This window comes from Phycodurus eques, chromosome 7 (genome assembly GCF_024500275.1).
Source record: "Phycodurus eques isolate BA_2022a chromosome 7, UOR_Pequ_1.1, whole genome shotgun sequence".
Taxonomy (NCBI): Eukaryota; Metazoa; Chordata; class Actinopteri; order Syngnathiformes; family Syngnathidae; genus Phycodurus; species Phycodurus eques.
Genome location: NC_084531.1, coordinates 8,358,297 through 8,386,135, shown reverse-complemented (window position 1 = coordinate 8,386,135; position 27,839 = coordinate 8,358,297). Strand labels below are relative to the sequence as shown.

General features: G+C 41.8%; 2 protein-coding genes across 4 annotated transcripts in view; both read right to left on the bottom strand.

Annotated features, from left to right (window-relative positions):
• dhx34 (DEAH (Asp-Glu-Ala-His) box polypeptide 34) overlaps positions 1-20,984 on the bottom strand; it is a 30,272-nt gene extending 9,288 nt beyond the window's left edge. For both annotated transcript variants that reach the window (XR_009768874.1, XM_061681145.1), the window contains exons 1-10: positions 19,865-20,984; positions 15,283-15,597; positions 11,216-11,473; positions 10,304-10,406; positions 5,263-5,480; positions 3,956-4,130; positions 2,576-2,769; positions 2,367-2,468; positions 857-1,126; positions 57-230 (exon numbers count right to left, since the gene is read on the bottom strand). Coding sequence is in view for 1 of the 2 variants with exons in the window: in XM_061681145.1 (XP_061537129.1) it covers positions 57-230; positions 857-1,126; positions 2,367-2,468; positions 2,576-2,769; positions 3,956-4,130; positions 5,263-5,480; positions 10,304-10,406; positions 11,216-11,473; positions 15,283-15,597; positions 19,865-20,551 (2,496 nt within the window). In the remaining variant the exon portion in view is untranslated. The remainder of the gene's footprint in view (positions 1-56; positions 231-856; positions 1,127-2,366; positions 2,469-2,575; positions 2,770-3,955; positions 4,131-5,262; positions 5,481-10,303; positions 10,407-11,215; positions 11,474-15,282; positions 15,598-19,864) is intronic.
• Positions 20,985-21,454: 470 nt separating this feature from the next.
• st14a (ST14 transmembrane serine protease matriptase a) overlaps positions 21,455-27,839 on the bottom strand; it is a 40,191-nt gene continuing 33,806 nt past the window's right edge. For both annotated transcript variants that reach the window (XM_061682132.1, XM_061682133.1), the window contains exons 16-20: positions 27,458-27,583; positions 27,070-27,253; positions 25,909-26,180; positions 23,716-23,852; positions 21,455-22,458 (exon numbers count right to left, since the gene is read on the bottom strand). In XM_061682132.1, coding sequence (XP_061538116.1) covers positions 22,300-22,458; positions 23,716-23,852; positions 25,909-26,180; positions 27,070-27,253; positions 27,458-27,583 — 878 coding nt within the window. In that variant the 3' untranslated portion in view covers positions 21,455-22,299. The remainder of the gene's footprint in view (positions 22,459-23,715; positions 23,853-25,908; positions 26,181-27,069; positions 27,254-27,457; positions 27,584-27,839) is intronic.

The following is a 27,839-nucleotide window of genomic DNA, read 5'->3' as shown; positions in this document are numbered from 1 at the left end:
CAAAAATATTAAGGGCAACTCAGAGAAAATACAGGGGTGCAATGGCAGGTCTCAACCTGCTCGGTATCCTTGCGGGTGCCGTTGTGCTCATCGGGCAGAGACAGCTGAGGGTAGAGACCCCGGCAGAGAAGAAGCTTGAGGAGAGCTTGCTGCCGGGACGACAAATCCTGGCTGATGTTGACAGCGTCTTGCAACTCTGACACGTTGTGGCGCAGCTTGAACTTCACTTCCTGTTGGAGGAACCAGCAAATGACGTATGTACTGTATACCCAAATCTCTTGTTATTTGTACCTCAAAAAAACATGAATCAACCAACAGTGGGGGGATGTGTCTTGAGTCACATGAATTGACTCGAGTCAGATTTAATTAGCCGATTTTACGACTTGTGGTTTGCTTGGCTAAAACGTGAACCTGACTGACTATGCCATAAAGCCTAATGCAGAGGCCACTTTATCAAGCAAGTATCACTGATGGGTGAGAGGAAGGAAGGGTCGAAGGAGTGTGAATGTGTATATGTGTGATTGACTGGCAACCAGTGCGGGTAGTACTGCACCAGAACCTCGGATCTAAGCCTTGTTCTCCCTGTGCTCGCGGGGGTTTAATCCGGCTACTACAACACGAATGCTAGGTTCAATGAAGACACTAAATTGTCGGAATGAATGATGTGAACGTGAGTGTGAATGGTTGTTTGTTTTTATGTGCCCTGCCATTTACTGGCGACCATTCCAGGATGTATAATCTTGCCTTTAACCCAGACATCTGGTATAGGTTACAGCTCACCTGTGACACTAATGAGGACAAACGCTATAGAAAACAGATGAATGAGTCAGTGAGTGCCTTGGCGGAGGTCTGTGACCTGAATGTCCACATTGGCTCCGTCCTTGTCCTTCTTCTTCCTGCTCCTCCCTCGTCCCAGTTCCTCTGCGTCGGATCCGGAGGAGAACTCCCCTTCCTGGCCCTCTTCCATCCTGAGGACTTTGCGTTTGGTGCCCTCCTGCTGCTCGTGATCTCTCTTCATCTGATGAAGCTTCCTCCTCTCCGTCAGACGTTCGCGCCGCTGCTGCCGGTCGCCGCGGTTGTCGTCGTCGGCGTCTGCCTCCAGCAGGCCGTGGCTCCGCAGCAGCTCCTGTTCACCAGAAGGAGGCCGTGAATTAATCGATGTGTGACTGCGTAGGTGCCCACCCTCCCTGATTTCAATTTTTTGTGTATTTATCACACTTAAATGTTTCAGATCATAAAACCAACTTTCATAAGACAAAAAGTCAATACAAAATGCAGTTATAAAGAACCACCTATTAGGTTCAGGCCGCAATTATTTTTTCACATCGGGCCAGATAGGTGTGGATTACTTTTCACAGAATAAATAATACTGTCATGTAGAAACTGCATTTTGTATTTACTTGGGTTGTCCCACTAAAATTGGTTTGATGATGCAAAATATTTAGGTGTAATAAATACACAAAAAAATTAATAAATCAGAAATCAGGAAGGGGGTAAATAATTTTTCATGGCACTGTAGTAGTTCATGACGACACTTACCGTATTTTCACGACCATAAGGCGCACTTAAAAGTCTTACATTTTCTCCAAAATGGACGGGCGCCTTATAATGCGGCGTGCCTTATGTGTGCACAGAGTTCCAAAATCTGTAAATGTTGTTGTGTGACTTTGATGACCGCCACTTGACTGACTGGGAGCATTTCCTGCCGACGCGCTGCTTATATAGAGGAAAAGCGGACGTGACTGAGGACAGCATGCAGACGTTAAAAGGGTGCATGCGAAAGAGGACACTAAAGCCACGCCGCCAGTAGGTATATAGTGCCGGTATGTGCATTGTGCAAAACAACATCGCTTTAGCTAAGGACCCCCGAAAATGGCACCTACGAAGAGACACGCTTATGGATTGTGGATGCCTGGGCTAAGGTATCTGCTTTGACTGTTGTGCGAGCTTTCGCGAAAGCTGGCATCATTGCTGAACAGCCCCCCAGCAATGAGACTGACTCCGACAATGACGAGAGGGAACCCAGCATGTTTGATGGAGAACTTGCCCAGCTGTTCATTTCGGATACAGAAGATGAGGAGTTTTATGGATTTGTGGATGAGGATTGATAAAATAATAACATGAGTACATTGTTAAATACTTCAATAAAGTACAACTGAATTCACTGTTTAAATTGTTAAATACTTCAATAAAGTACAACCGAACTCAGTTTTGGTCCCACTGCCTTTTTAAAAACATACGCTAGCATGCATGCTAGCGTATGTTTTAAGCTAGCGTATGTTTTATCATGCCTGCGCCCAATAATAATAATTTTAATTTTAATAATTTTATAATGGTGCGCCTTATGGTCGTGAAAAATACGGTACCTTGAATTGTCTGCGCAGGTTGACCATCTCGTAGAGTCGCTGCTCCTCTAGGCCTCGCCGACGACACCACTTCCTGGAACCGCCACCTCTCTCGCCCTTCACCTATAGACATCCACAACAAAAGATGGAACAACAAGACAACTTTATGAGGCCCACAGATCACCCACTTCATTAGGTACATCCATCCATCTATCTATCTATTTACTGACTTCCACCCAGGCGTTGAAGGTGTTAAGTAGCGTAAAGGGGTCTCCCTGGTTGCAATGCAGTGGCTGGCGGGCGGTGGCGCAGTCGGGGTTGTGCTGCGAGCTGCGCAGGAACGGCGACTGAACGCTGAGGGCGGCGGCTACCGTCAGCATGGGCTCCACCAGGTTGAATAAGGAGCCCAGCACCAGCATCTTGCCTGGGGGAACACAACACACATACACAAAATGGTGTTTCAGACACGTGTGCCAAGGAAATTGATACACAATAAACCTTTGCATATTTGCAGGTTGATATTCATAAATTCACCGACACTGCAACAACCAAAAATCTAGATGTAGATTAAATATTTCAAATTAAGACAAAATATGTTTGGTCGCCTGCCAAGATATTTATTCTTACCAGGTAGATCATTTCACTTGCTTCAAGGAGTTTTCCACTTAAAAAATGAATATAATGTATTATAACTTACTGAGATTTTATTACTGGTATTTATTACTGGTGGGTTCAGGTTGGGTGGGGCGGCTTCTGAACGACACTCATTGATTCTTAAACGTCTGCAGCTGATCAGTTTAAGATTCTGCCTGATCTACGAGTATGTGCCAGATGATTCCCATTTCTACGAGTGGTATATCGCATTGCTCCTTAAGTCAAGTCTATTTGTATAGCACTTAATCACAAGTCTCAAAGGGCTTCACAGGCCCACAGACCGAGATCTTTGTATGTCGGGGAGGGGCTAAATTTAGATTGGGTTGTGAGCGGAAGTTCTGTGGAGTCTTTGTCTGATGTTTTTGCTCTTCTGAAATTAAATCATTCATCTAAAAGGTTTTTAAGGATAATGTTGTAAGATGAATTTGAAATAAAGGGTTTAATGATGATATTTAGTGGTATATTTACAGTTTGCAGTATTAATATAAGCAATCCCCGCCCACCCCCCTCCCCAAAAAAGGAGAATGTTTCGCTATTAGCAAGAGTTTAGTGTATTCTATATTTGCAACGATTCATCGACAAATATTTAATTATCAAATTAATCGACAACTATTTTTCTAATCAATTATTGGTTAACACACATTGTTTGAATTTCAGCCTCTGAAAATAAAGTCTCCACTTGCTGTAGTCCTCTCCATGAAAGCAAACTATCTTTGGAAACCAATTCTTCCTCTTTTCTGACATGTATACCAGTAACAGAATCATAATGAATTTGTTTGTGCATCTTCTGTCAATTTTAAATAATGTCCTGTTTTTCAATTCAGGGATGCAATTATTATTATTTTAAAAAATCTGATTCCTCGATTAATTGAAAAATATATCAACAGAATAATATATAATTGAAATAATCGTTAGTTGCAGCCCTAGTGTATTCCTTAAACATGAAGTGTTGCTACCAATTACGACGTCAACAGGGAGCTGGGACAGCACATCCCCGATGGTGGTCAGCTCGCATTGGTAGTCCAGCGCCCCCTGGTCCTTGAGATAGGTAATGGCGGTCTGAATGCTGGCGGCCGGCGGAGGATCGATGAAGACAAACTTAAGTGGATCACCGAGTCCCATGCTCTTCATCTGCGGGGGAAACAAACCAACAGCCTGACTCAGAATAAACAGGAAGTATAGTGAAGCCTCGCCTATTAGCGGTTCGCTATTCACCATTTAGCATGCGATTTTTCGGGAGGAAGTTTATCTTCACCATTATTAAATAAACATAAGAAATAAATTATTTTATAGTATGCCCAACACAACATTGGATATAGCCAACAAATAATTATTCCCTGTAGGCCAGGCCTAAATGTGATGATGAATCCATATGAAGAACAAATCTTTATGTTTACTATTGAATTGTAAAAAAGAAAAGCTTTCCGTTACAGCTGAACATTGACTTATTCATTTAACTTCATGCCTTGTAAAAATGTAATAGCGTAGAAAGATTCTCGTCAGTAGCACTGTTGTCAGTGTCAGCCAAGTATACAGATATAGAAGTAGAGTGACACTTTTCATCATCAAGATGTGCGTATGAAAACAATTCAAATCGTAAACTATGTTAAATGTTAATTAAAGTTCTTATCAATTAAAGTAAGTTGTTGAGATGAATGACTTTTTATTTGATAATCCTCAAGAAGGATCTTATGGACTTTATAAAGAATTTTCTCAAATTCAACATTTTTTGTTGACATTAATATCTAAATCTTTGGTAGTAAAAATTAGTAGGCTAACTTTAGCTGTCAGATAATTGTAACAGATTTCACTTGGTATGACAGCCTCCATCCATCCATCCATTTTCTACCGCTTAACCGAGGTCGGGCAGTAGCAGGGACGCGCAGACTTCCCTCCCCAGCCACTTCATCCAGCTCTTCCGGGGTGATCCCGAGGCGTTCCCAGGCCAGCCGAAAGACGTAGTCTTTCCAGCGTGTCCTTGGTCGTCCCCTGGGTCTCCTCCCGGTGGGACGTGCAAGGAACACCTCACCGGGGAGGCGTCCGGGAAGCATCCGAATCAGATGCCCCAGCCACCTCATCTGGCTCCTCTCGATGTGGAGGATTTTCTAATTTTTTTCGGCAGCGTGGCGAACGTGGGCAATATTCGCTTCGCCAGGTGGCGAACAGGCAGAGCGCAGCCTCTCTCGTGATCACCCACAATTCGCGGGCTATCGGGACATATTGTGTTTTTTTTCCTAACCACCGTTTACTGTATGTTGCACACCTGCAGAACCAGGGAGTCCAGTGCCACGCGGTGGATTTCAGGGACAGGGTAGGAAGCGAAGGCGTCGTAGTCTGACTCGGCGTAGAGGCGGTAACACACGCCGGGACCCGTGCGACCAGCACGGCCCTTCCTCTGCTCCGAGCTGGCTCTGCTAATCCAGAACTCCTGAAGACGCTGCATCTTGGCCTTTGGGTCAAAACTCATCTCTTTCACCTTGCCTGTGCAAAAAAATTTAAAAATATATGAAATAAAATATTTTTTTATTAAGTTTTATTTTATTAAAGATCCCATGCCACACCTATTTTCATAATCTTTGATGTCCCCTTTTTGGGTTTGCACAATAATTTGGGTTGGAAACGCCCAGGATGGCCTTTTTCAAGCTATTCTAGTTGGTTCAAAACACCTGGCAGATGAGACGGCTGGATTTCTCAATATTTGATACGTAAATAAGCTTTGCTTTGACTGGATCACTGTTCTCCTAAATCTGAATATGGAGTATGACCGCATTATAAAGACCCTTTCCCAAAAATGTGAAAAATCATGAACATTTTTATTTATTTCCATAATTCCATTAAAAAGTTAAACTTTCATAGATTATAGATTCAGGGCCCACAATTTAAACAAGTTAAAGTATTTATTTGTTGATTTTTACATCATTTGGGGTTCCAGCTCATAAAACACACAAAATCAGGAATTCAAAAAGTGACTATGAATTATGAATATGAATACTGTGAAAAAATCCGCCCAAATTTTGCCGGCCATAAATGTTTTAAACTGAGTGTCACACACTAATCATCTACTAAACTCAAACCACCTGCTCAGGTTTCCCCAGGTGTCATTAAATTGCTTCAGTTTGGTTCAATTGTCTTAGTTGGGTGCAATATGGGGAAGACGGCAGACTTGACAACTGGTCAGAAAAGTTCATAGCTAAGGAGGCTGGCTGCTCACAGAGTGCATATCAAGCATGTCAATGGAAAGTCTAGTAGAAGGACAAAATGTGGCCGGAGAAGATGCACCAGCAAGAGAGATGACCCTGGGCTTCAGCGGATTATCAAACAGAGAACATTCAAGAATCTAGCAGAGATCCAGAAAGAGTAGAATGAGGCGGGAGTCACAGCTTAAAAAAACACCACATTCAGACGCATCCGGGAGATGGGCTACAACTGTCTGATTCCTCGGGTCAAGCCACTTCTGAGACTGAGCCGACGTAGGAAGCACCTCAAATGCGCGAAGGAGGAAAAGAAGGACTGGACTGTTGGCCAGTGGTCCGAGGTCCACTTTTCCAATGAAAGTAAAGTGTGCCTTTCATTTGGGAATCAAGGTCCAAGGGTTTGGAGGAAGACTGGTGAAGAACAAAACCCAAGGTCCTTGAGGTCAAGTGTGAAATATCCAGTCAGTCAGTCTTGATTTGGGGTGCAATGTCCAGTGCAGGTGTTGGTAAACGCTGCTTTCTTAAATCCAAAGTCAACGCAGCAGTCTACCAGAATGTTTTAGAGGACTTCATGATTCCTTCTACTGTGGATCTGTGTGGAAATGGAGATTTCATCTTCCAGCAGGACTTGGCCCCTGCCCATACCGCCAGAAGCACCAAAAATCTGGTTTGATGCCCATGCCATCACAGTGCTTGACTGGCCAGCCTACTCGCCGGATCTAAACCCCATTTAGAATCTATGGGGTATTATCAAGAGGAAAATGAGGGGCATCAGACCCCAAAACAAAGAAGAACTGACAACAAGCATCAAGGAAGTCTGGGCTTCCATAACCAATGCCACAGGCTGATTACCTCAATGCCACGGCGCATCGAGGCAGTGATTAAAGCAAAGGGAATCCCAACCAAGTATTAAAGATTTACATATCCTTTTGAAAGTACCGTATTTTGATTGATTTAATATGACCCTAATTTCGCTCTTTTTTTTTTTTTTTGTTTACAAAAACTGAGAAGTAAATGGTGATTTCTTCACAGTATACACATTTTTTGAATTCCTGATTTCGTGGGTTTTATGAGCTGAAAGCCCAAATTATGCAAAAATAAACAAATAAATACTTGAAATTGTTGAAATTGTGGGCCCTGAATCTATAATCTATGAAAGTTAAACTTTTTGAATGGAATTAAGGAAATAAATAAACTTTTCCATGATATTCTATTTTTTTTGGAAAGGGTCTGTAGTGTACACACTGTATTCGCTTCATTGATGCCACATGTACTGGAGACGAGAGTAAGCACCTTACCCTGGGAAATAGTAACACAATTTCTTACTGAATAATCCATAATTTGATCTGCTTTTTTTTCACTTTTTCTTAACTTGATAGGGAGTATGGCGGATCGGTAGTCGACTGGTTGGAGCGTCAGCCTCACAGTTCTGAGGACCGGGGTTCAATCCCCGGTCCCGCCTGTGTGGAGTTTGCATGTTCTCCCCGTGCCTGCGTGGGTTTTCTCCGAGCACTCCGGTTTCCTCCCACAACCCAAAAACATGCATGGTAGGTTAATTGACAACTCTAAATTGCCCGTAGGTGTGAATGTGAGTGCGAATTGTTGTTTGTTTGTATGTGCCCTGCGATTGGCTGGCAACCAGTTCAGGGTGTACCCCGCCTCCTGCCCGATGATAGCTGGGATAGGCTCCAGCACGCCCTGCGACCCTAGTGAGGAGAAGCGGCTCTGAAAATGGATTGGCAGTATATTGCCTGTTAGGGTATTAATGATTCTCTGTACATGTGTGCTAAATGTTTAATATTTAAGTGCAATTTTTGTGAACAGAACTGGAGTCTTGTTTTACTTATATTTTTTTATTTATATAAAATATTTTATTTATTGTTCTACATTTCGATACCAATGCTCAATATTCTTGAGAATTAAAAGTTAATTGCTCTTAAATAGGATGTATAGTATTGGAATAATTATGTGGCATTAAAAAACAACACCAATGATAGCATTGTCCATTGTGATAGTTTCTGTGGAAATTCACTATATTGCCAAAAGTATTCACCCACCTGCCTTGACTTGCATATGAATTAAAGTGACATGTCATTCTTAATGCATATGGTTTAATATGACATCGGTCCACCCCTCTGCAGTTATAACAGTCTAAACACTTGTGGGAAGGTTTTCCACAAGATTTGTGAGTGTGTTTATGTGAATTTATGACAATTTTTCCAGAAACGCATTTGTGAGAATACACACTGATGTTGGATGAGAAGGCCTGGCTCTCAGTCTCCGCTCTAATTCATCCAAACGTGTTCTATAGGGTTGAGGTCAGGATTGTGCAGGACAGTCAAGTTCATCCACATCAAACTCTCTCATCCATGTCTTTATGAACCTTAATTTGTGCACTAATGTACAGTCATGTTGGAACAGGATGGGGCCACCTCCAAACTATTCCTACAAAGTTGAAAATGTCCAAAATATTAGTCCCTCAACTCCAGTGAAAGGAACTCTGAATGCTTGAGCATACCAAGAGATTTTGGACAGTCAAACAGTTTGGGGATTACCCTTTCCTGTTCCAACATGTCTGTGCACCAGTGTACAAAGCAAGGTCCATAAAGACATGGATGAGAGAATTTGGTATGGATGAACTCGACCGGCCTGCACAGAGTCCTGCCCTCAACCTGATAGAACACCTTTGGGTTGATTTTGAGTGGACAGTGAGCCAGGCCTTCTTGTCCAACATCAGTGTGTGACCTCACAAATATGCTCCTGAAAGAATGGGCAAAAATTCCCCTAAACTCACTACTAAACCTTATTGAAAACCTTCTCACAAGAGTAGAAGCTGTTACAGCTGCAAAGGGTAAACCAACATAATATTAAACCATATGGAATTAGAATGGGATATCACTTAAAATCATATGTGAAGCAAGGCAGGTGAGCAAATACTTTTGGCAATATAGTGTATATCCACAGAAACTATCAGAATAGACAATCCTATCATTAGTTTTGTTTTTTAATGTTACTATGACAGGCCTAGGTGAGTGGCCTAGACCAGTGGTCCCTCAACCCCAACCAGTTGTCGACTATCGGCCACTGGCTAGGGTGGGGGGTGGTGGCAACTGAGTCGGAAGCTAATTGTCCGGCGGGGCCAGGAGGGGGTAGATTCGGGGATTCACAATATGTGGTTTGAGCATCGTCATCGCAAAGTACGTGTACGCAACAGTCACATCGCACGGTTTGCTGCGATGTTGGTGTTCTGGAATTTACAGTGAATCAACTGTATAAAAAAAAAATAAAAAAAATAAAAAATAAAAAAGTGACCAGCTGAGGGACCTGTTTGGACATGCTAATAGAATGTACGTGTGCTGCATTTCCTATTTGGCTCTTCAGAATGAAACAAGGTAGGCACGTGGCAGCTGAATATAAATAATTAATATATATATATATATATAATTATAAATATAATGTATGAATAATTTATATAACAACAGAATCAAAATGTTATTCATTACTCTATTAAATACTATTTTAAAATGATATTAACATAGTTGTGTTGTATTATTAAAATATTTCAATACAATATATTTTAATGAAAATATTTGTTTTATTATTTTAAGTTTATAATTTTTAAATTACCACATAAAAAAATTAATGACAGATCCCATATGAAATAATGTTAAAAGTATATTTTTCCAGAAAATTGTTTTTGAGGGGAGTAATTTGGCCTGAGTAATGTACATAAAATATCAATTATGTATTTAAAAAATAAATATAAAGTAATTATGGTGAATTGTTATATTTATATACGTTGAGTAGATTTTACTAGATTAATTCATATTTATTATTGTATTTATTATTATTTTATTTTATTAAAGTTGAGTTATTGGTTTTTAAAAAAAAAACAATGTGACATGAAACGTGGTTTTTATTTTCTTCTTGCAAGTAAAAAAAAAAAACATTTTTACTAGAGTACTTCAGTACATTTTTTACTTTTACTTTTTTTACTTTTACTTAGATACAAGAGTTGAATCAGTACTTGAATCAGTACTTGAATCAGTACACAAATACCTGTACTTCTACTTAAGTATAGAGTGTGACTACTTTGCCACTTCTGCCTACCTGAGTCGACAACAAAACGCACACCATCTATGGTGACTGAGGTCTCTGCGATGTTGGTGGAGATGATGCACTTCCTCACACCAGGGGGCGCTATGTCAAACACCTACATCAAAAACGAGAATAAATTTAACAAATACAGTGGTACCTTTTTCTATGAGCTTAATTCATTCCACGACTACACTCGTAAATCAAATCACTTGTATGTCAAATCATCTCATTGAAATTAATGGGAACGTTGTGAATCTGTTCCAGCGCCCCCCCAAAACACCAACAACAAATTGAAATAAAAATAGCACGCAACAGTATTGTACCGTGTAAAAGCATACATTAATATAACATATTAATAATAACATAATTGAATAGAAGGTAAAGAATTAAACAGTTCTTATATCAAGATTTCATACTTTAATTCGATGGACACTTTGCTGCTCCTTCTGCTGTGTATGCCTCGGCCACCAGTGGGAAGCATAATACATACATAATACATACATAAAAAAGGCTGTCTAAAATAAGCTGCAGTAATATTGTCTGTTTTTTGCAAATAAAGAATATAAAAATACTCATAGTATTTTTATATTTTTCTCCTGCACATGTTGCCGCACCGTTTGTGTTCAAATATTTGTTGTTTAAAGGCTTATAACTGCAGCAACATTGATGTTAGTTTTATCAGCCCGTCTAGGGCGTCTTGGATCTTGTGTCAACGTTAAGGCTAGGAGACTTTCTAAAGGCAAAGTAATGCAGTTTGGTAAAATACACAACGTGTAATTTTCTTTTTTTTACATTTAGTTTAAGAGTCAACTTAAGCTGTGAACAGCAATAAGCAGCTTGAAGCAGGCACACTTGGTCTCTTTTGGACGAACTTAACGCAATAGGTAATTTGTCCATTATCTGGGCTCAAAATGGTGTTGGTACCTTGTCCTGCTGGGCCAGTGAGAGCGTACTGTGCAGCGGCAGTACGATCCAACGGCGCGTGTGCGTGGCGTACACCTGACACGCCTCTTGGATGGCGCTGATCTCGGCCACGCCACTCAGGAAGACCAGCAGGTCGCCACGCTCCTCCGGTGGGTAGCGCTGGTCGATGCCCTGCAGGATGCGCAGGTACGGCCGGGGCTCCAGTTTCTCCGTGCGGGACGGTGCTTGCTCTTCTGGGGGAATAGGCTGATAGATCACCTGAAAGGAAAATGACCGATGTATAATTCAACACTTATTGTTGCACAACCAGGGTGACGGCTAATTTACCCAGGGTTCACATTTCCGGTTTGCCACCTTGCCATTGGATAATTGAAACAGAATGTGGCAAGACCTGATACTGCTTGGCGCCGAACTGAAACATGCATATTTATTACTGCAACGTACGTTTGAAGTGTCGATGGCCAACGTGTCCTGCAATTCACATCAGTTCTCACAGCTGGCCAGCTGCTTTCTTCATCAATGCGCGAGTCGCTAATCCCACTTTGGTTGCTATGCCGAGCTGCAGTGACGGTGGCTCGAACCTGGCTGTAGTCGGGCAATTTAGAGTCTTCAACTAACCAACCATGCATGTTTTTTGGATGTGGGAAGAAACCGGAGTACCCGGAGAAAACCCAACGCAGGTACAGGGAGAACATGCAAACTCCACAAAGGGGAGGCCGGATTTGAACCCAGGTCCTCAGAACTGTGAGAGAGATGTGCTCACCAGTCGTCCACTGTGCTGCCCAGAAAATATATCATCTTGAAAAAATTGTTATCGTCAAGGACGTACTGAGCTCAAAATTCAGGCCGAAAATTTGGATGGCAAGACGGATTTATTATTATTTTTTGTTCCTCCTGCCTTGCAACGAAGCCCTGAATTCTAACCAATGAGCGGTGACAATGATTTTAGGTCTCATCATTTTTGCTGTATACACTGTATGCATAATACCGTTGTACTGCAGCCATACACACAGCATCTTTCCCGGTCTGGTTATTGCTGCTTCCTGTTCCATTCTCTTCCTTCTCCCCAATAAGACCACCACATCTTTCCTCCTCCTCCTCGTTCTCCAAGACCAGGAGCACCGCCTCATTGCCACCATGGGGTCACCCAGTACCTCAATAACCCCTCTGCGAGTGACCCTCACCCCTGACGCTGCTGCTGCTAATAATAATAATCATCATCATAACAAGAGTTATGTTCTTAATACACGAAGGCAATCCATGTAAGAAAATTACTTAAATCACAAACACACACATCCTGGGGGTACTGGGGGCGGAGACGATCCGCTTAGGGTTTGTCTGCTGCTTAAAAACAATTGTTGGTCGCACAGCACGCTAGGGTTGGGCATTGGTTGATTTTGAAAGATTCCGGTTCTTTCTTTTGGTTCCGGTTCCAAACGATTCTGGATTCCGATTCTTTTAGGGGCTGGGTCAAAAATGTTTGCATGGTTTAAATAAAAGGTGTCCAAATTACTAACATACATTTTCTTAGAAGCCCACAGCATAAACTAAAATGAACATTTGACTCAGGGTTTACTTAGCTCGTGTTTTAAGTATGTAGCCTTTTATTTTAAAGGGTTCGCACTGGAACTCAGCATTTTGGCATGAAAAATAACTTCACCCAACACCAGTAAAAATGAAAGTAAAACGAAAAAGAGTAACGAATGGAACCAAATGCTCTGTAAAACGTTAATTCCTTTACCTACCCACCGATGAGACACAAGGTTAGTGTTTGTGATACTGCTGAGACGTTTTTGTGAATTTTGTCCCAATTGTAATTGTTGTAAAGTTGCTAGTTTGACCTTTGGTAAAGTTTTAGCTCAATGTTAAGCCTGTAATGAGACTGTTTCTACTTTCTTTCCAGTATGGTAAAGTAATTTATATTTTATTTTTGTGTCTGTCAGCAGCTCTTACCTTGGTTTGAAGACTAAAATAAAACCTAAAAACCATCAGTGCAAGAGTGCAACCCACCGTTTAATTTGTTACCTGCCTCAATGTTGGCATTGGTGTGTTTTATTGTTTCACTCACCCAGTTTTACTGGACTGAAGTTCCACCCGGTATAGGCTGAGGCTCTGAGCGGGAGGGAGCGCGTCAGCCTTCTATACATCGTGAAAACCTACTTAATCCAAGTGTTGCACTGAAGTGACTGGTCATTTATTTTAACATAGTTAAGACACACTTTTGTTCGCCGCTGCCATTGGGCACAAGGACGTCTTCGTGCGCGTTCTTCTTCGTTGGTTTTTGCTGTATCTTTGTTAGTGTTTGCTACTTCTTCTTCGGGGTCGGCGGGCTGTAGTCATCGTAACTGGGAACTGAATTTGTTTAATTTGAACGATTCCAGGAGAACCGGAATGTTAGTCCCGGTTCCAATTGGTTCTCGATTCTCGATGCCAAACTCTTACCGCGCACGGCACAACAGCAAGGGTCCAACAAAATCATGAATCATAAACACATGCTGCAGTTTGCAGGGTATAATCTATGCCGGCACACTAGGCTTGGCGTGCATGGCGCACGCGACCGATGCGCTCGTGCACAGCTTTGTTGACATAAGACTACCCTATAAGTCGTCTGATATTTGTTGAATAGTAGTCTGTAATTATGTTTTGTTAAAAGATGGCTGTGTGTATTGGAAATTAAAAAAGACAACACCTAAAATCTATCAATAATCAAACATCAATCCAGCCCCTTGTCAGTGGAAATAAATATCAGCTGGTTCAGTTTTAATTGACGGCCTACAAAAAGGTCTCATTGCCAAGGTGTGAGTCAAGACACATCTCATGATGGGTATGAGCATAGAGCTGTCTCGAGACCATCGCAAACTAATTGTTGCAAAACATAACGATGGCATTGGTTACAGGCGCAGAGCTAAGCTTCTGAATATTCCAGTGAGCACGGTTGGGGCCATAATACGTAAGTGGAAAGCCAATCATACCACCATAAATTTGCCTCGATCAGGTGCTCCTCGCAAGATTTCTGACAGAGGAGTGCAAAGACAAATCAGAAGAGTCAAAGAGCCAACAACCACCTGTGGAGAGCTTCAAAAAGACCTGGAATTAGCAGGTACTGTTGTCACAAGGAAAACAGTGAGTAATGCACTCAGCCGCCATGGCCTGTAATGGATGCACGCTCATCACGAAAGACAAAAAAAACATGTCAAAGCTTGTTTAAAGTTTGCTGAACAACATTTTGACAAGCCAGGTGAATACTGGGAGACTATAGTCTGGTCGGATGAGAGCAAAATGAAACTGTTTGGATGCCATAATGCCCACCACGTTTGGAGGAGAAATGGCACTGCACATCACCATACTAACAGTGACGTTCCGAGGAGGGAACATGAACATGGTGTGGGCTGCTTTTCAGAAAATGGTACTGTTAAACTTGATATTATTGAAGGATGGATGAATGGGCAAATGTACCGCGAGATTCTTGACAAAAATCTGCTTCCATCTATGAGGATGATGAAAATTAAACGAGGGTGGACATTTCAGCAGGATAATGATCCAAAACATACTGCAAAGGAAACCCTCAACTGGTTTCAAAGAAAAAACAATAAAGCTGCTAGAATGGCTTGAAAATCTATGGAAAGAACTGAAACTCAAGGTCCATAAAAGAAGCCCACAGAACCTTCAAGATTTGAAGACTGCTTCTGTGGAGGAATGGGCCAAAATCACAACAGAGCAATACATGCGACTAGTTTCTCCATACAAGGGGCATCTTGAAGCTGTCATTGCAAACAAAGGCTTTTGTACAAAGTATTAAATAAATACCAGTTGGCGTGTTAGGGGTTAATGGTAGTTACATTTCATTGGTGTAAGGATTATGGACGGGTCCTTGGAAAATGAGTCCCCTGTAAGAGGTCACTGGACTTAAAAGGTTTGACAACCCCTGTCATAAGACATTACTTTTCCATTGTTTTTCTTTTAAATTAGGATGGCCAAATTCTGAATCCTGGAAGACTGAAACAGATTAATTCTGTTTCTATTATTTCTGCTGAGGGGAAAAAAGTAATAAAGTTCTGTGTGATCACCTGTATGGGGAAGAGTCTCCCAGGCACCTGCAGCACGGGAGCGCCACCAAAGTAGTCTGAGAAGAGCTTGATGTTGATGGTGGCCGACATGAGAATGAGCCGCAAGTCGGCTGGTCGATCGGCCACCAGCGAGCGCAGCACGCCCAACAGGAAGTCACCGTGCAGGTGGCGCTCGTGCACCTCGTCCACGATCAGCACCTGGTACTGCTCCAGTGTTTTGTCCTGTTGGATCTGCCTCAACAGCAGACCCTCTGTCAGGAAGATCAGCTTGGTGGCGGTGGTGCGCGTTGTCTCAAAGCGGATCTGGTAGCCCACCTGTGGGAACGCGGCTACGTTTGTGACCACACTCGAAATAAAAAAAATAATAATTCAAAAGATTCATATCTCAAATCATCTTTCTTCATTAAAATGAATGAAAATGCCATGAATCGGTTCCAGCCGCACCCTTTCAAAAAATTGTCATGTGTTTTTAATAAGAAATAAAGCACTCTATAATAATTTACTTTATAAAAACAGAGTAATGACTTTTGAACTTTTTGACGCAACTGGGGTTTAGTTTTATTGACGATGTGGTGGCGGATAGGAATTATGTAGTGAGGCTCGAAGTGCTTTACTGTCTCTGTGTGTGCCGTCATTATTGGGAACGCCGTGCGTACTGTGCACCTCTTGACCTCTGAGGGGCAGTGAGGTGCACGCAATGAGATACACACTTGCAGTAACAAGGAAAGCAGAAGTCACGATCGAATATTGTTAATATAACTTGTTTTTCAAAGAGTTTGAAGAATATATGCCAGAGACTATTGGTATATTGCCTGTTTGTATGTATTTATACAGCATTTGTGTACCAACATTAATTATCTTCAGCAATAGAAGTGCTGCGAGCTCAATACCAATTTTGGTTAGCTTGTCAATGGTGTTTTTTATTCATTGTGTGTTAGCTTTGAGCTACCAATTTTTGTGATCAAAAACGAAGAAAGAAACGATGTCTGTGATGGATTTGAACTTTCAATTCAGTGGACTTCAACTGAATTGTCAATACATAAATTTAACCAAGTAACATTCACTCTAACTCCTTGCTACTATGTTAGCACCTTAGCAATCTGTTGTTGTGATCAAGTGGGCTCAGCATGCGCTGCTGGATAAACATGCTGGAACACAGCATGGCATAGACTGCTTGTATAAGAGTGGTAAAATGGGAGATTTTAGATCCACTCCGATTCTATACTCGTTTTTTTGCTGACATTGGACAGATTTCCGATCTCAAAGATAGGATCAGGACACCCCTAGTCTTCTTCTTTTAACTTTCGGCTTGTCCCGTTAGGGGTCGCCACAGCGTGTCATCATTTTCCATGTAAGCCTATCTCCTGCATCCTCCTCTCGAACACCAACTGCCCTCATGTCTTCCCTCACGACATCCATCAACCTTCTCTTTGGTCTTCCTCTAGCTCTCTTGCCTGGCAGCTCCATACTCACCGTCCCTCTACCAATATACTTCCCGCCACCCATTTCTTCACTTCCTGACCACACTCATCATTGCTCTGGACTGTTGAACCCAAGTATTTAAAGTCCTCCACTCTTGCTATTTCTTCTCCCTGTAGCCTCACTCTTCCCCCGTCACCCCTGTCATTCATGCACATATATTTTATCTTACTTTGAATAATCTTCATTCCTCTCCTTTCCAGTGCATGCCTCAACCTTTCTAACTGTTCCTCCACCTGCTCCCTGCTTTCACTGCAGATCACAATGTCATCCGCAAACATCATAGTCCACAGGGGTTCCAGTCTAACCTCATCTCTCTCTCTCTAACCTCATCACCACTGTAAACAGGATGGGGCTCAGGGCTGATCCCTGATGCAGTCCCACCTCCACCTTAAACTCCTATGTCACACCTACAGCACACCTCACTATTGTTCTGCTGCCCTCATACATTTTCTGTATTATTCTAACATACTTCGCTGCCACTCCAGACTTCCGCATGCAGTACCACAGTTCCTCTCTGGGTACTCTGTCATAGGCTTTCTCTAGATCTACAAAGACACAATTTATCTCTCTTCTGACCTACTCTGTACTTTCCCATCAACATCCTCAAGGCAAGTAATGCATCTGTGGTAGTCTTTCTAGGCAGGAAACCATACTGTTGCTCGCAAATACATCTGTCCTGAGTCTAGCGTCCACTACTCTTTCCCATAACATCGTGTGGCTCATCAACTTCATTCCTCTCTTGTTCCCAAAGCTCTGCACATCACCCTTGTTCTTAAAAATGGGCACCAACACACTTTTCCTCCATTCCTAAGGCATCTTCTCACCCGCTCGAATTCTGTTGAACAAGCTAGTAAAAAACTCCATAGCCACCTCCTAGATGCTTCCATACCTCCAGAGGAATGCCATCAGGACAAACTGCCTTTCCATTTTTCATCCTCTTTAATGCCTTTCTAACTTCCCCCTTACTAATCATTGCCAATTCCTGGTCCACCACATTTGCCTCTCCTACTCTTTCTTCTCTCTCATTTACCTGATTCATAAACTCCTCAAATTATTCTTTCCATCTATCCAGCACACTAATGGCACCAGTCAACACATTTCCATCTCTATCCTTAATTTCCTTAACCTGCTGCACATCCTTCCCATCTCTATCCCTCTATCTGACCAACCTGTAGAGATCCTTTTCGTCTTCTTTTGTGTCCAACCTGGCATACATCATACGCCTCTTATTTGACAATTGTCACCTCTACCTTTGCCCTACGTCGCATCTCAATGTATCCTTTTCTCCTCTCCTCGGTCCTTTCAGTGTCCCACTTCTTCTTAGCTAACCATTTTTTCTTCCCATTTACACTATAGTAAAATAATTTAAACCCTGCCCCTAAACTTCTAGCCTTATTGCTTTTCCACCTGCTCTCCTGGACACACAATATGTCAACCTTTCTCCTAATCATTATGTCACACAACTCCCGGGATTTTCCTGTCATAGTCCCAAAATTCAAAGTCCCCACATTCAGTTCTAGGCTCTGTGCTGCCTAAGAACCCGCTTCCCACCTCTCCATCTTCAACCCACAGTTGCTGAATTTCCACCGGTGCCCTCCAGGTTAATGGCGCCGGTGGCTGACATTGTAAACCCATTCCACGGCCGATCTGGTATGGAATTCTTTGGATGAACGCTCATATTTGTTTGGCAAAGTTTTAAGATGGATGCCCTTCCTGACGCAACCCTCTGCATTTATCCGGGCTTGGGACCGGCCTACAGTTTTGCACTGGCTTGTGCCCCCATAGGGCTCCATTTGGACACCCCGAGTAATGACAAATTTAAATAGAATGTAAATTAAAAAGTTTTTCCAATTTTTCGATTCAATTCAATGGACATTGTGCTGCTCCATCTGGTGTAAGCACCTTGGCCACCTTGGGGCAGTATGGAGATGGTCACATTACTCCTTAGTAAACTGCAGTAATATTAGTTGGTCTTTGAAGAGGATAAGGCGCCATGGTGGATGACTGGTTTGAACATTTGCCTCCCAGTTCTGAGGACCCAGGTTCAAATCCGGGCCTCGCCTGTGTGGAGTTTGAATGTTCTCCCCGTGCCTGCGTGTATTTTCTCCGGGTACTCCGGTTTCCTCCCACACCCCAAAGACATGCATGGTAGGTTAATTGAAGACTCGAAATTGCCTGTCGGTGTAATTGTGAGTGCGAATGATTGTTTGTTTATATGTGCTCTGCGATTGGCTGGCAACCAGTTCAGGATGTACCCTGCCTCTTGCCCAGAGTGAGCTTGGAGAGGCTCCAGCACGCCCACGACCCTTGTGAGGATAAGTGGTACGGAAAATTAATGAATGAAGAGAATAAAGAATATATGCCTGTGACTATTGTTATAGTGTCTATTTACATATTGCTTTACCATTTGTGTCCAAATATAAGCTTCCCAAAGGGTGATAACACCGCCACGCTGATGTTATACGTTAGCCCGTCTATACTGTTTAGGATCCTTTATTAGCATTGTCTTAGCACTTGTTTGCAGAAGCTGAAGTTGTGTGGTTGTTTTAAATATACATGTAAGTCTCTTTTCTATTTTTAGTTAGACTGTAAACTTAAACTGGGGGTAGGAATACTAAAATAAAATTAAAAATTAAGCATTGTTCAGTATCTGCCAAACTGCTGCTTGTTGTGAAGTGAGTTGAGTTCACTGCCACCACACGGCATTCATATCTAAAATTTTGGGGAAAAAAAACTGAAAAAGAAACAGCCAAACTACAGGCTTGTATCTCGAAAAAAAATGGTAAGACGGGTCATTCATATCTCAAGGCACAAATTGCTGAATTTCCACCATGTATATTTTTGAATGAACTTTAACTGCTGAAATGTTCATTTTGCTGGTGTTCCGTTTCACTTGCAAGCAATTTACCTCACGTACCATCTTTTTGACTGACTGAATGGCGTGACTTGGTCAAATGAGGTGTAAGGGTTTGTTTCCTCGTGGTCCATCGGCGTTTGTGCAACCCGAAAGTACGTGATGGCGAGGTAAAAAAAAATACACTTGGATTAAACCTTTGTGTCCACTTTAAACCTCAACAGTGTGGGAGTAAAAAGCACAAACCTTTGAGCCGTACTGGTTCAGACTCTCAAAGCTGACCCTCTTGGCCAGGGAAATGCAGGCGATGCGTCGGGGCTGGGTGCATGCTATGTGCGAGAACCCGGCCGAGACAAGATACTGGGGCACCTGAGTGGACTTGCCACAGCCAGTGTCTCCCGCTACCACGACCACCGGGTGGCGCCTGACCAGGTCCACGATGCGGTCTCGGTATTGGAAGATGGGCAGGTTCTTCTGCTCCCGCTGCAGCTTTGCCAGCTTCCCGAAGCTCTGCCGCTGGCTGAAGTCCAGGTAGTGCAGCAAGGACAGACGAAAGTCCGAGATCACATGAGCGTTCGGACCCGAAGAGTTGCGCCTGCTGTGGTTGGGGTGGGATTGTCCGAGACGCTCCTCAATGTCTCTGGTTACCAGAGACACGTTGATGCGGTATCGGGCATCATACTCCTTAGGAAGGTCCAAACACCCGGTTTGAACCACGTCTCTGTCCTCATCAAGGCTGGGACCGGATCCACACATATCCTTCTTTAGCTTGAACCTCTGGAAGCGGTCGAAAAAGGCCCAGAAGTCTTTGTGTTCCTGGCTGCCGGCTTGGATGTAGTCGTTCTGACGGAAGAAGATCTCGTCCAGTTGGGCCCGGCAGTGAGGACTGTCCCAATCCCACAACCGACTGTGGGACCTCCCGTCTACATTCATGGTCCCTTCCCAGTACTTTTGTAAATATATATTTATGTCTTAAATGTATATTATGTTAGGTTATTTCGGCTTTAGCAATTCAGAGACTCGAACAACTACCGGAGCCAAATTACGTGTGTGTTTTAACATACTTGGCTGATAAATATGATCAAATTACATGCGTGTTTTAACATATGTGGAGGATAAAAAATGGTTCTAATTCTGATTTAAACGTACCGACTGACATGAAACAAAGTCGCTAAGTTTCAACACCAACATGAACATGATAAACTACACGTAATAAAAGGTTTCCCTAGATTTTAAACACGTTTTACGAAAGCAAACACGTACGGTAGGTCAATTTAACATCTAATTTAAATATTTCTTAACAGCAACTGTGAAACCATTATGCACTCACAGCGGATAAGGTCGAACTTGTTTTGAATTTGGGCGGAAGAAAATCACAGTCGGACCAACTTCCGTTGGCACCTTCCCAAAAATAGTCCGGTAGAGAGCAGCGTTGTAAAATTGTTCCGTCTTAATTTACGACATGGCGAAACATGAGTCAAGTTCCTTTATTTTTTGCATAAAATGTAAATTAATCGGCAAAACTAAACATTAATTTGGCAATATAAGTAGGCCTACAGGGGGTCTCGATTTATGACGGGCCCAACGATTTTTTCGTTTATTTTCCTAAAGGATGGAGCTCTTTCTCTCTCTCTGGAAAGGAATACAAACAAATAGGACTTATATTAGAAATATTTTATTTTGAAACCTGCTATAAAAAATATCAACACATCCACCTAAGTAAAACGGTCGTATTTGTTTTTATTACTGTGTTGAGCTAAACAAAACCAAAATACAAACAAAACCTATGCAATGTTGATATCTCGCTCTCTGGAAAGGAATACAAACAAATAGGACTTATATTAGAAATATTTTATTTTGAAACCTGCTATAAAAAACATCAACACATCCACCTAAGTAAAATGGTCGTATTTGTTTCTATTACTGTGTTGAGCTAAACGAAACCAAAATACAAACAAAACCGATGCAATGTTGATATTGCTCGCGAAATAATACAGTACAGTATTTAAAAGCAAATGATGCATTTCGGGACCATTTAGGGACCTCTGTTGATTGAAGATTCCTGTGGTAAAATGTGTATAGGCTGTGCCCCCACGAATGTACTCTGACTGCTTTCTGAATGTTGAATTAATGTTTTCTTTTATGCCATTCAATTCACATAGTAAATCTGTTATTTACATTCATTAAAATCAGACTTGTATCTATGCCAATAAACATCTAAATCAAAACAAAATATATGAATAATGGCAGTCAAAGTAAGTTTTTCTTTTTTCTGGGACACCCTGTATGATATAGGAGGTAGGATGGACTGCTCTTACAGTTGTTGCTGTTTGTGATGAAATATAACTACAAATTAGACAATTGGTTAAAAAGGCTTGTATGTGTGTTCAATCTCTTGAAAACCTGTTTGTGTGTGTGTGTGTGTGTGTGTTTGTGTGTGTGTGCGCGCGCTCTCAATCCAAACATGCTAAAACATTAAGAGAAAACACAGGAAATAAAACATATTTACAATTTATCAAGCTGACTATAATAAAATCACAGTGGACACGGACCAGTGCTGCACTTGCTCTTCGAGCGACACGTGGTGCTTCTTCTTCTGGGAAGTCGACAATCCACACTGCAGTAACTGTGTGTCTCAGTCCATATTTATGTCCACGGCCCCCCTGTGCGGCCGTTTTGTTCTACACACCCGTCTTCTCTTTGATCCAGCCACGGAATTTGGTGACCGTTGTGTAGATGCCTGGCTTGTTCCGGCGGGCACAGCCGTCGCCCCAGCTGACCACGCCGCCCAGGAACATGCGGTTGCCGGATGGAATGGAGAGCGGCCCACCAGAGTCCCCCTGACGCAGACAAATGCAGTAAGTACATTTCATTGATATAGGACCTCTCACAAAGAAGGCTGACAAAGTACTTAACATTGTTTAAAAAAGAATTAATCATACATATAGTGTATAAAATACAGAATCACAATTTTTCTGTTAATACAATAATAAAAACATCAAAACAAGTCATTACTGGAATACCTGCCAAAACAGTGTTTTTGAATGCTTTTTAATAAGTAGTAACAGAAGTAACGTGGGTTAGCACTGTGCATGGAGACTCTTATAAAGCGGTGTTCTGTTACTGGACTTCTGTGCTTGTCACGAACTGTCCATAATCGTATCAGACTCCTGAATAAGGGCTTTTTCGGTCCCTGTACGACCAGTGTCAGAGTTTGGTCCACATTACTGGCAGTAAGTCGGATTCATTTCCGGTGAGGGTTGGACTCAGTCAAGGCTGCCTTTTGTCATTGATTCTGGTCATTACCTTTATGGACAGAATTTCTAGGCGCAGTTGAGGTGTTGATGGGAGACGGTTTGGTGGCCTCAGCATTGCGTCTCTGCTTTTTGCAGATGATGTGGGTCTGATGGCTTCATCAAACAGTAATCTTCAACTGTCGCCGGAGCGGTTCGGAGCCAAGTGCGAAACGGCTGGGATGAAAATCAGCAGCTCCAAATCTGAGGCCATGGTACTCAGTCAGAAAAGGGTGAAGTGCCCTCTCCAGGTCGAGGAAGAGATTCTGCCCCAAGTGGAGGAGTTCAAGTATTTCCGGGTCTTGTTCAAGAGTAAGGGACGAATGGAACGGAAGATCGACAGGCGGATCGGTGCAGCGTCTACAGTGATGCGGACTCTGTATCGGTCTGTCGTGGTGAAGAAGAAGCTGAGCCGAAAGGCAAAGCTATCGATTTACCGGTCGATCTACGTTCCTACCTATTCCTATTTTCAGTATGGTTTTCTTGTTTTATTTTTCTCAAGCCCAGTTTTTGCACTTTTTTTCCACTACAATACTTTTGTCAGCTTGGATACCCTGTGGTACCATGCTGCGCCAAGCGTCTGGTTTAGACTGTTTGTCAATTGTCAGTATAAATATGATTATGTGTGTGGTGTGCTATTGTGGTCATTTCAAGTAAGCCACATACTAAAAGAAAATTAAACACACACACGGTCATTTCTTCCTTGTCATGTGTGCGGTTGCGCTGCTTTAAAAAATGGTTAAGGTGGTAAAAATGGGTATATGCATACCGCACCTAATTTGGATATAATAAACAGCAAGTTACCTGACAAGCGTCGACTCCTCCACTCAGAACACCGGCACACATCATTCTGTTGGTCAGCTGACCGCCCATCAAAGTGTCACACACCTTGTGGTTGATAGTGCGCACCTGAGCTTTTTGCAACACTGTCGCTGCGACTCCTGAAAGACACACAGAGGTAGACACGTTTGAGATTTCGCATGTATTCTTTTTATAGATAGAGAGCTGTAGAACACGACCAGGAAGCGTAAAAACAAACGTGAAAAAAATAATAATGCAAGCCTCAAACGTCGAACAATCGGTTCAGGCACACCCTTAACCTTAAGTAAAATTCTATACAGAGCTCTAGGCATGACATGGAGAATTATTTTATTTATTTATATATTTTTATTGTGGCCATATTATAGATACAACGTGCACATGAAATGGTAAGTTATATTTTTCAATGCATTAGATGAGTGAGTGATGCAATGAATGCGGGTATAGTTGTGCATACTTTGTGACGAATGCATTTTGTTAGTACCGGTATATACTTCAGGGGTGGGCTGTGGTGGTGGTGGGGGGTGGGTGTGGTGGGGAGTGCGGTGGGCCGGTACCCGTGCCCCCCCGCTTAGGCACTGGTTGGGGCGCTTCGGTTGGCCTAGAGGACCTAGGTCCTGGGAAATGGGTGGCGTCCCCCTGGCTGGGTCCCCTGCGGGATGGGCTCACTAGGTTGGCCCCCCTCAGGGTGGGGGGGAAACACCCTTCCTCAATATGCCGGCTCAGAAACTCCGTACACATGCATGTGATATGATGTTCATTCACTAATAAGTTTGATAGACACGCTATAGGCTTAAATTGCTTGTGCTGGGACCACTAACAACAACACAGGTTATACTAACATACCAAATCACAGGTTCTTACAGGTGTTTAGACACTATTAAAAGCATCTCACCGCACACTCATCAGTAGCACTGCCTTGCTCATTTCCCACATCATGTCCTGTCCTGCTCTTTTCTGTCCTCTCTCATCTTGTTCTATTGGTTAGTTATTGCATGTCCTCAACAGGTGCCCAAACCACCACCCACAAATAAGAGCACGATTTGACTGTTGTAACGTTACATGTGGTCAACTATCTAGGCTGTTTTACTATTGTTCTGCTGTGGCTCGCACCCCTATTCCCCTTGTCTGTTCTGTCCCTCTGTCTGGCCCCTGAGACCCGTTTTCTGACCGGCTGCATTTTTAATAGAACAGATGAATTAAAAAATAAAATAAAATAATAATAGAAAAAAAAAAACAGCAAAACCGTTCCAGCACAAAAGGCATACAGATCCACCATTCTGCATGGCCTTGCAGATGAACAGGACAGGTTTAAAAAACAAACAAACAAAAAAATATGTTGCCGGAGTGACTAAAGTTGGTATAGTGGTGATTAGGCTATGTTCACACACTGCAAATTTATTACAGTTTAACAAAATGTATTGTCTTAAATCTAGTCGAATTATCTTGTCCATCTTGTTTGGAATGTTAAATATTAGTTAACAGATTACTGTGTATTACACTTATGTCAAGTAAATATCACTTTTTTTTCTTATTGAGTACATTTATCTAAATGTCATTTTACACTTCTATCAAGCAAAAAAAAAAAAAAAAAAAAAAAAAAAGCGTTTCAGATAGTGTTTTGAATGATATCATATCATTTTTTCTGGCACATTCACATTTCCCCCTGAAAATAAGAAAAGAAGAAAAGTAACTCCCAATCTGACTTGAACAAAAAGAACAGTTCAGCTCAAACTTCCAAAAAGAATGGACATCTGATGTTTAAATTTATTATGTAATTATTTCTGTTAACACAATCAAGATCAATCAATGTGTTCTACCATCACAGTCTGGCTTGGGCTGTTACAAAAAAGGACAAACTCCGACCGCAACGGACAATCAAAATTGCTGAAAAGATTGTCGGAATTCCTTGTGTGTTTTTTGGACATACTTGGCAAATAAAGATGATTCTGATTCTGAACAGTCAGTAATACACCAAAAAAACTGTACCCCTGTAAAATGCAAGCAATACAGTATTATTTAGGTGTGAGAATTGTAAATATGATGGTTAAATTATACTATACTTATTATTTTGGTATACCATTAAAAAAAGCTAAACAACACACAATTGTACGGCTTCATAGGTTTTAAGTGTGGTTTGATTAAGGGGTTGCTATTGGCACAATTGGGGAAACTCACCTCCCTCCCGAGTGGCGCCCCAGCCAGTGATCCAGACGGTAGTCCCGACGGTGAAATCGTGCGTCGGGGCGGGGAGGCAGATGGGTTGGATGTAGTCGCTGTACGTGACGGGACTGTCCAGCTCCATCAGGGCGATGTCGTTGTCAAAGGTGTAGTCGTTGTAATTTGGGTGCGGAATGATCCTCTTCAAGTTCCTTTTTACGACTGTGCTGCCTATGTTGCGCTGCGTGTGGAGGCCCATATACGCCTCCCAAGTACCAGGCTCGGAAAACCTGTTGTGGTGAATATTTCCTTTTACTGTCAAGAGTGTAGATTGTAGATCTGCAATGGGCAAAGTACTGCCCACTCCTTAATGTGATCCGGCCCATTGGGCATTTACATTATTAAGAGTCCTATAATATTTTGTTGCATTCATTTAGCTGTTTTTCTGAAAAAAAAAAGGTTAATTTATCCTTTTTTTAAATGCATTTATTCCATTTAATTTGTTCATTAAAATGTACTTATTCATTTTGTATTTATGTCATTAAATCATTGGTTAAATATTAGTATAATACATTTACATGTATTGTATTTCTATAATTCTGATATTATAAATAAAAAGTATAAATAAAAAATAAACTGAAGATGTATAAAAATAATTTATTAAATTAAAAGAAATCCTAAACCACACAATTTCAAAAGCACATCAAAACACAGACTATTATTATTGTATATATTTCAAAATAATTAAATTAGAAATAAAACAAATGTGGAAACAAACTAAACCTACTTACCTTTATTTTGATGTATTAAATAATGGGGTGATTAATTCTAATTAAATTATAAATAAAATTTAAAGATAAACTCTTACATAAAGTATATTAGTGAAATTGGTAAAAGTATGAAAAATATTCCGTTTTCATTTTATTCAATAATAGCTAATTATAATTGATTATAGATAATACAACAAAAAAAAGAGCATCACTTATTTACTTTCATTTCATTGTTTACAAATATTAGCAAAATAATTGTTTTTTAATTGAATCATTAATTATTAATGATAAATAATGCAATTAAAAAGTGAGCATTCATTATTTTATAGTTTCAAAAATCAATTGTGGCACAAAGTTCGCCCACCCCTGGGCCCTGTGGTAGAGCGAAGCTAGCAAATGTGAACTCTACCTGTCCCTGCCGTTGTCCTGCACACAATGGGCGGCGGTGACAAGCCAGAGTGGGCCGATGAGGCTGGCACCGCAAACGTGTCCGTAACGCTTGGCGTGCAGGCTGACTTGCCACGGAAACTCGCCCGCCTCCGCATCCTGACCGCCAACGATACGTGATGTCTTGAACTTGCTGCGGCCACAATCTGCGGAGCCAACGCAGCCTTGTCACACAAACACACGACAAACAAAACAGACACAAAAACACACAAAGACAAACAAAAACACACACAAACAAACAAACACGTACTACTATACAACAAACAAACAAAAAACACAAAACACATACCGCAACAACAACACACACACACAGAGGATGGGAATCGAAGGTGGTATGAGAGTAGACGTACCGCAGTTGTCCTCATCCGAGCCATCCTCGCAGTCTTTGGTACCGTCACATTCAGGGTTGACTTTGCTGATACAGTTGTCGTTTTTGCATTTGAATGTGAGGTCAGTGCACAACACAGAACCAGCAGCTGTGGGCGTGCATGCACACACGCACGCACACACAAACACAGACACAGACACACGCACACACACACACACACCAGGGAAGCAAACATTAAAATTAGACATTGATGGAGTTAAGCAGTGACAAATGAGTTCTGCAATTAAGGAGTTAATTACTAACTACTACCAAGTACTTACAGTACATTAGTTAAAAAGACTGGTAAAGCAGAAGTACTGATTCACCTCCTGTACTTAAAAATAAAAAGATACTGACTCTTAAAA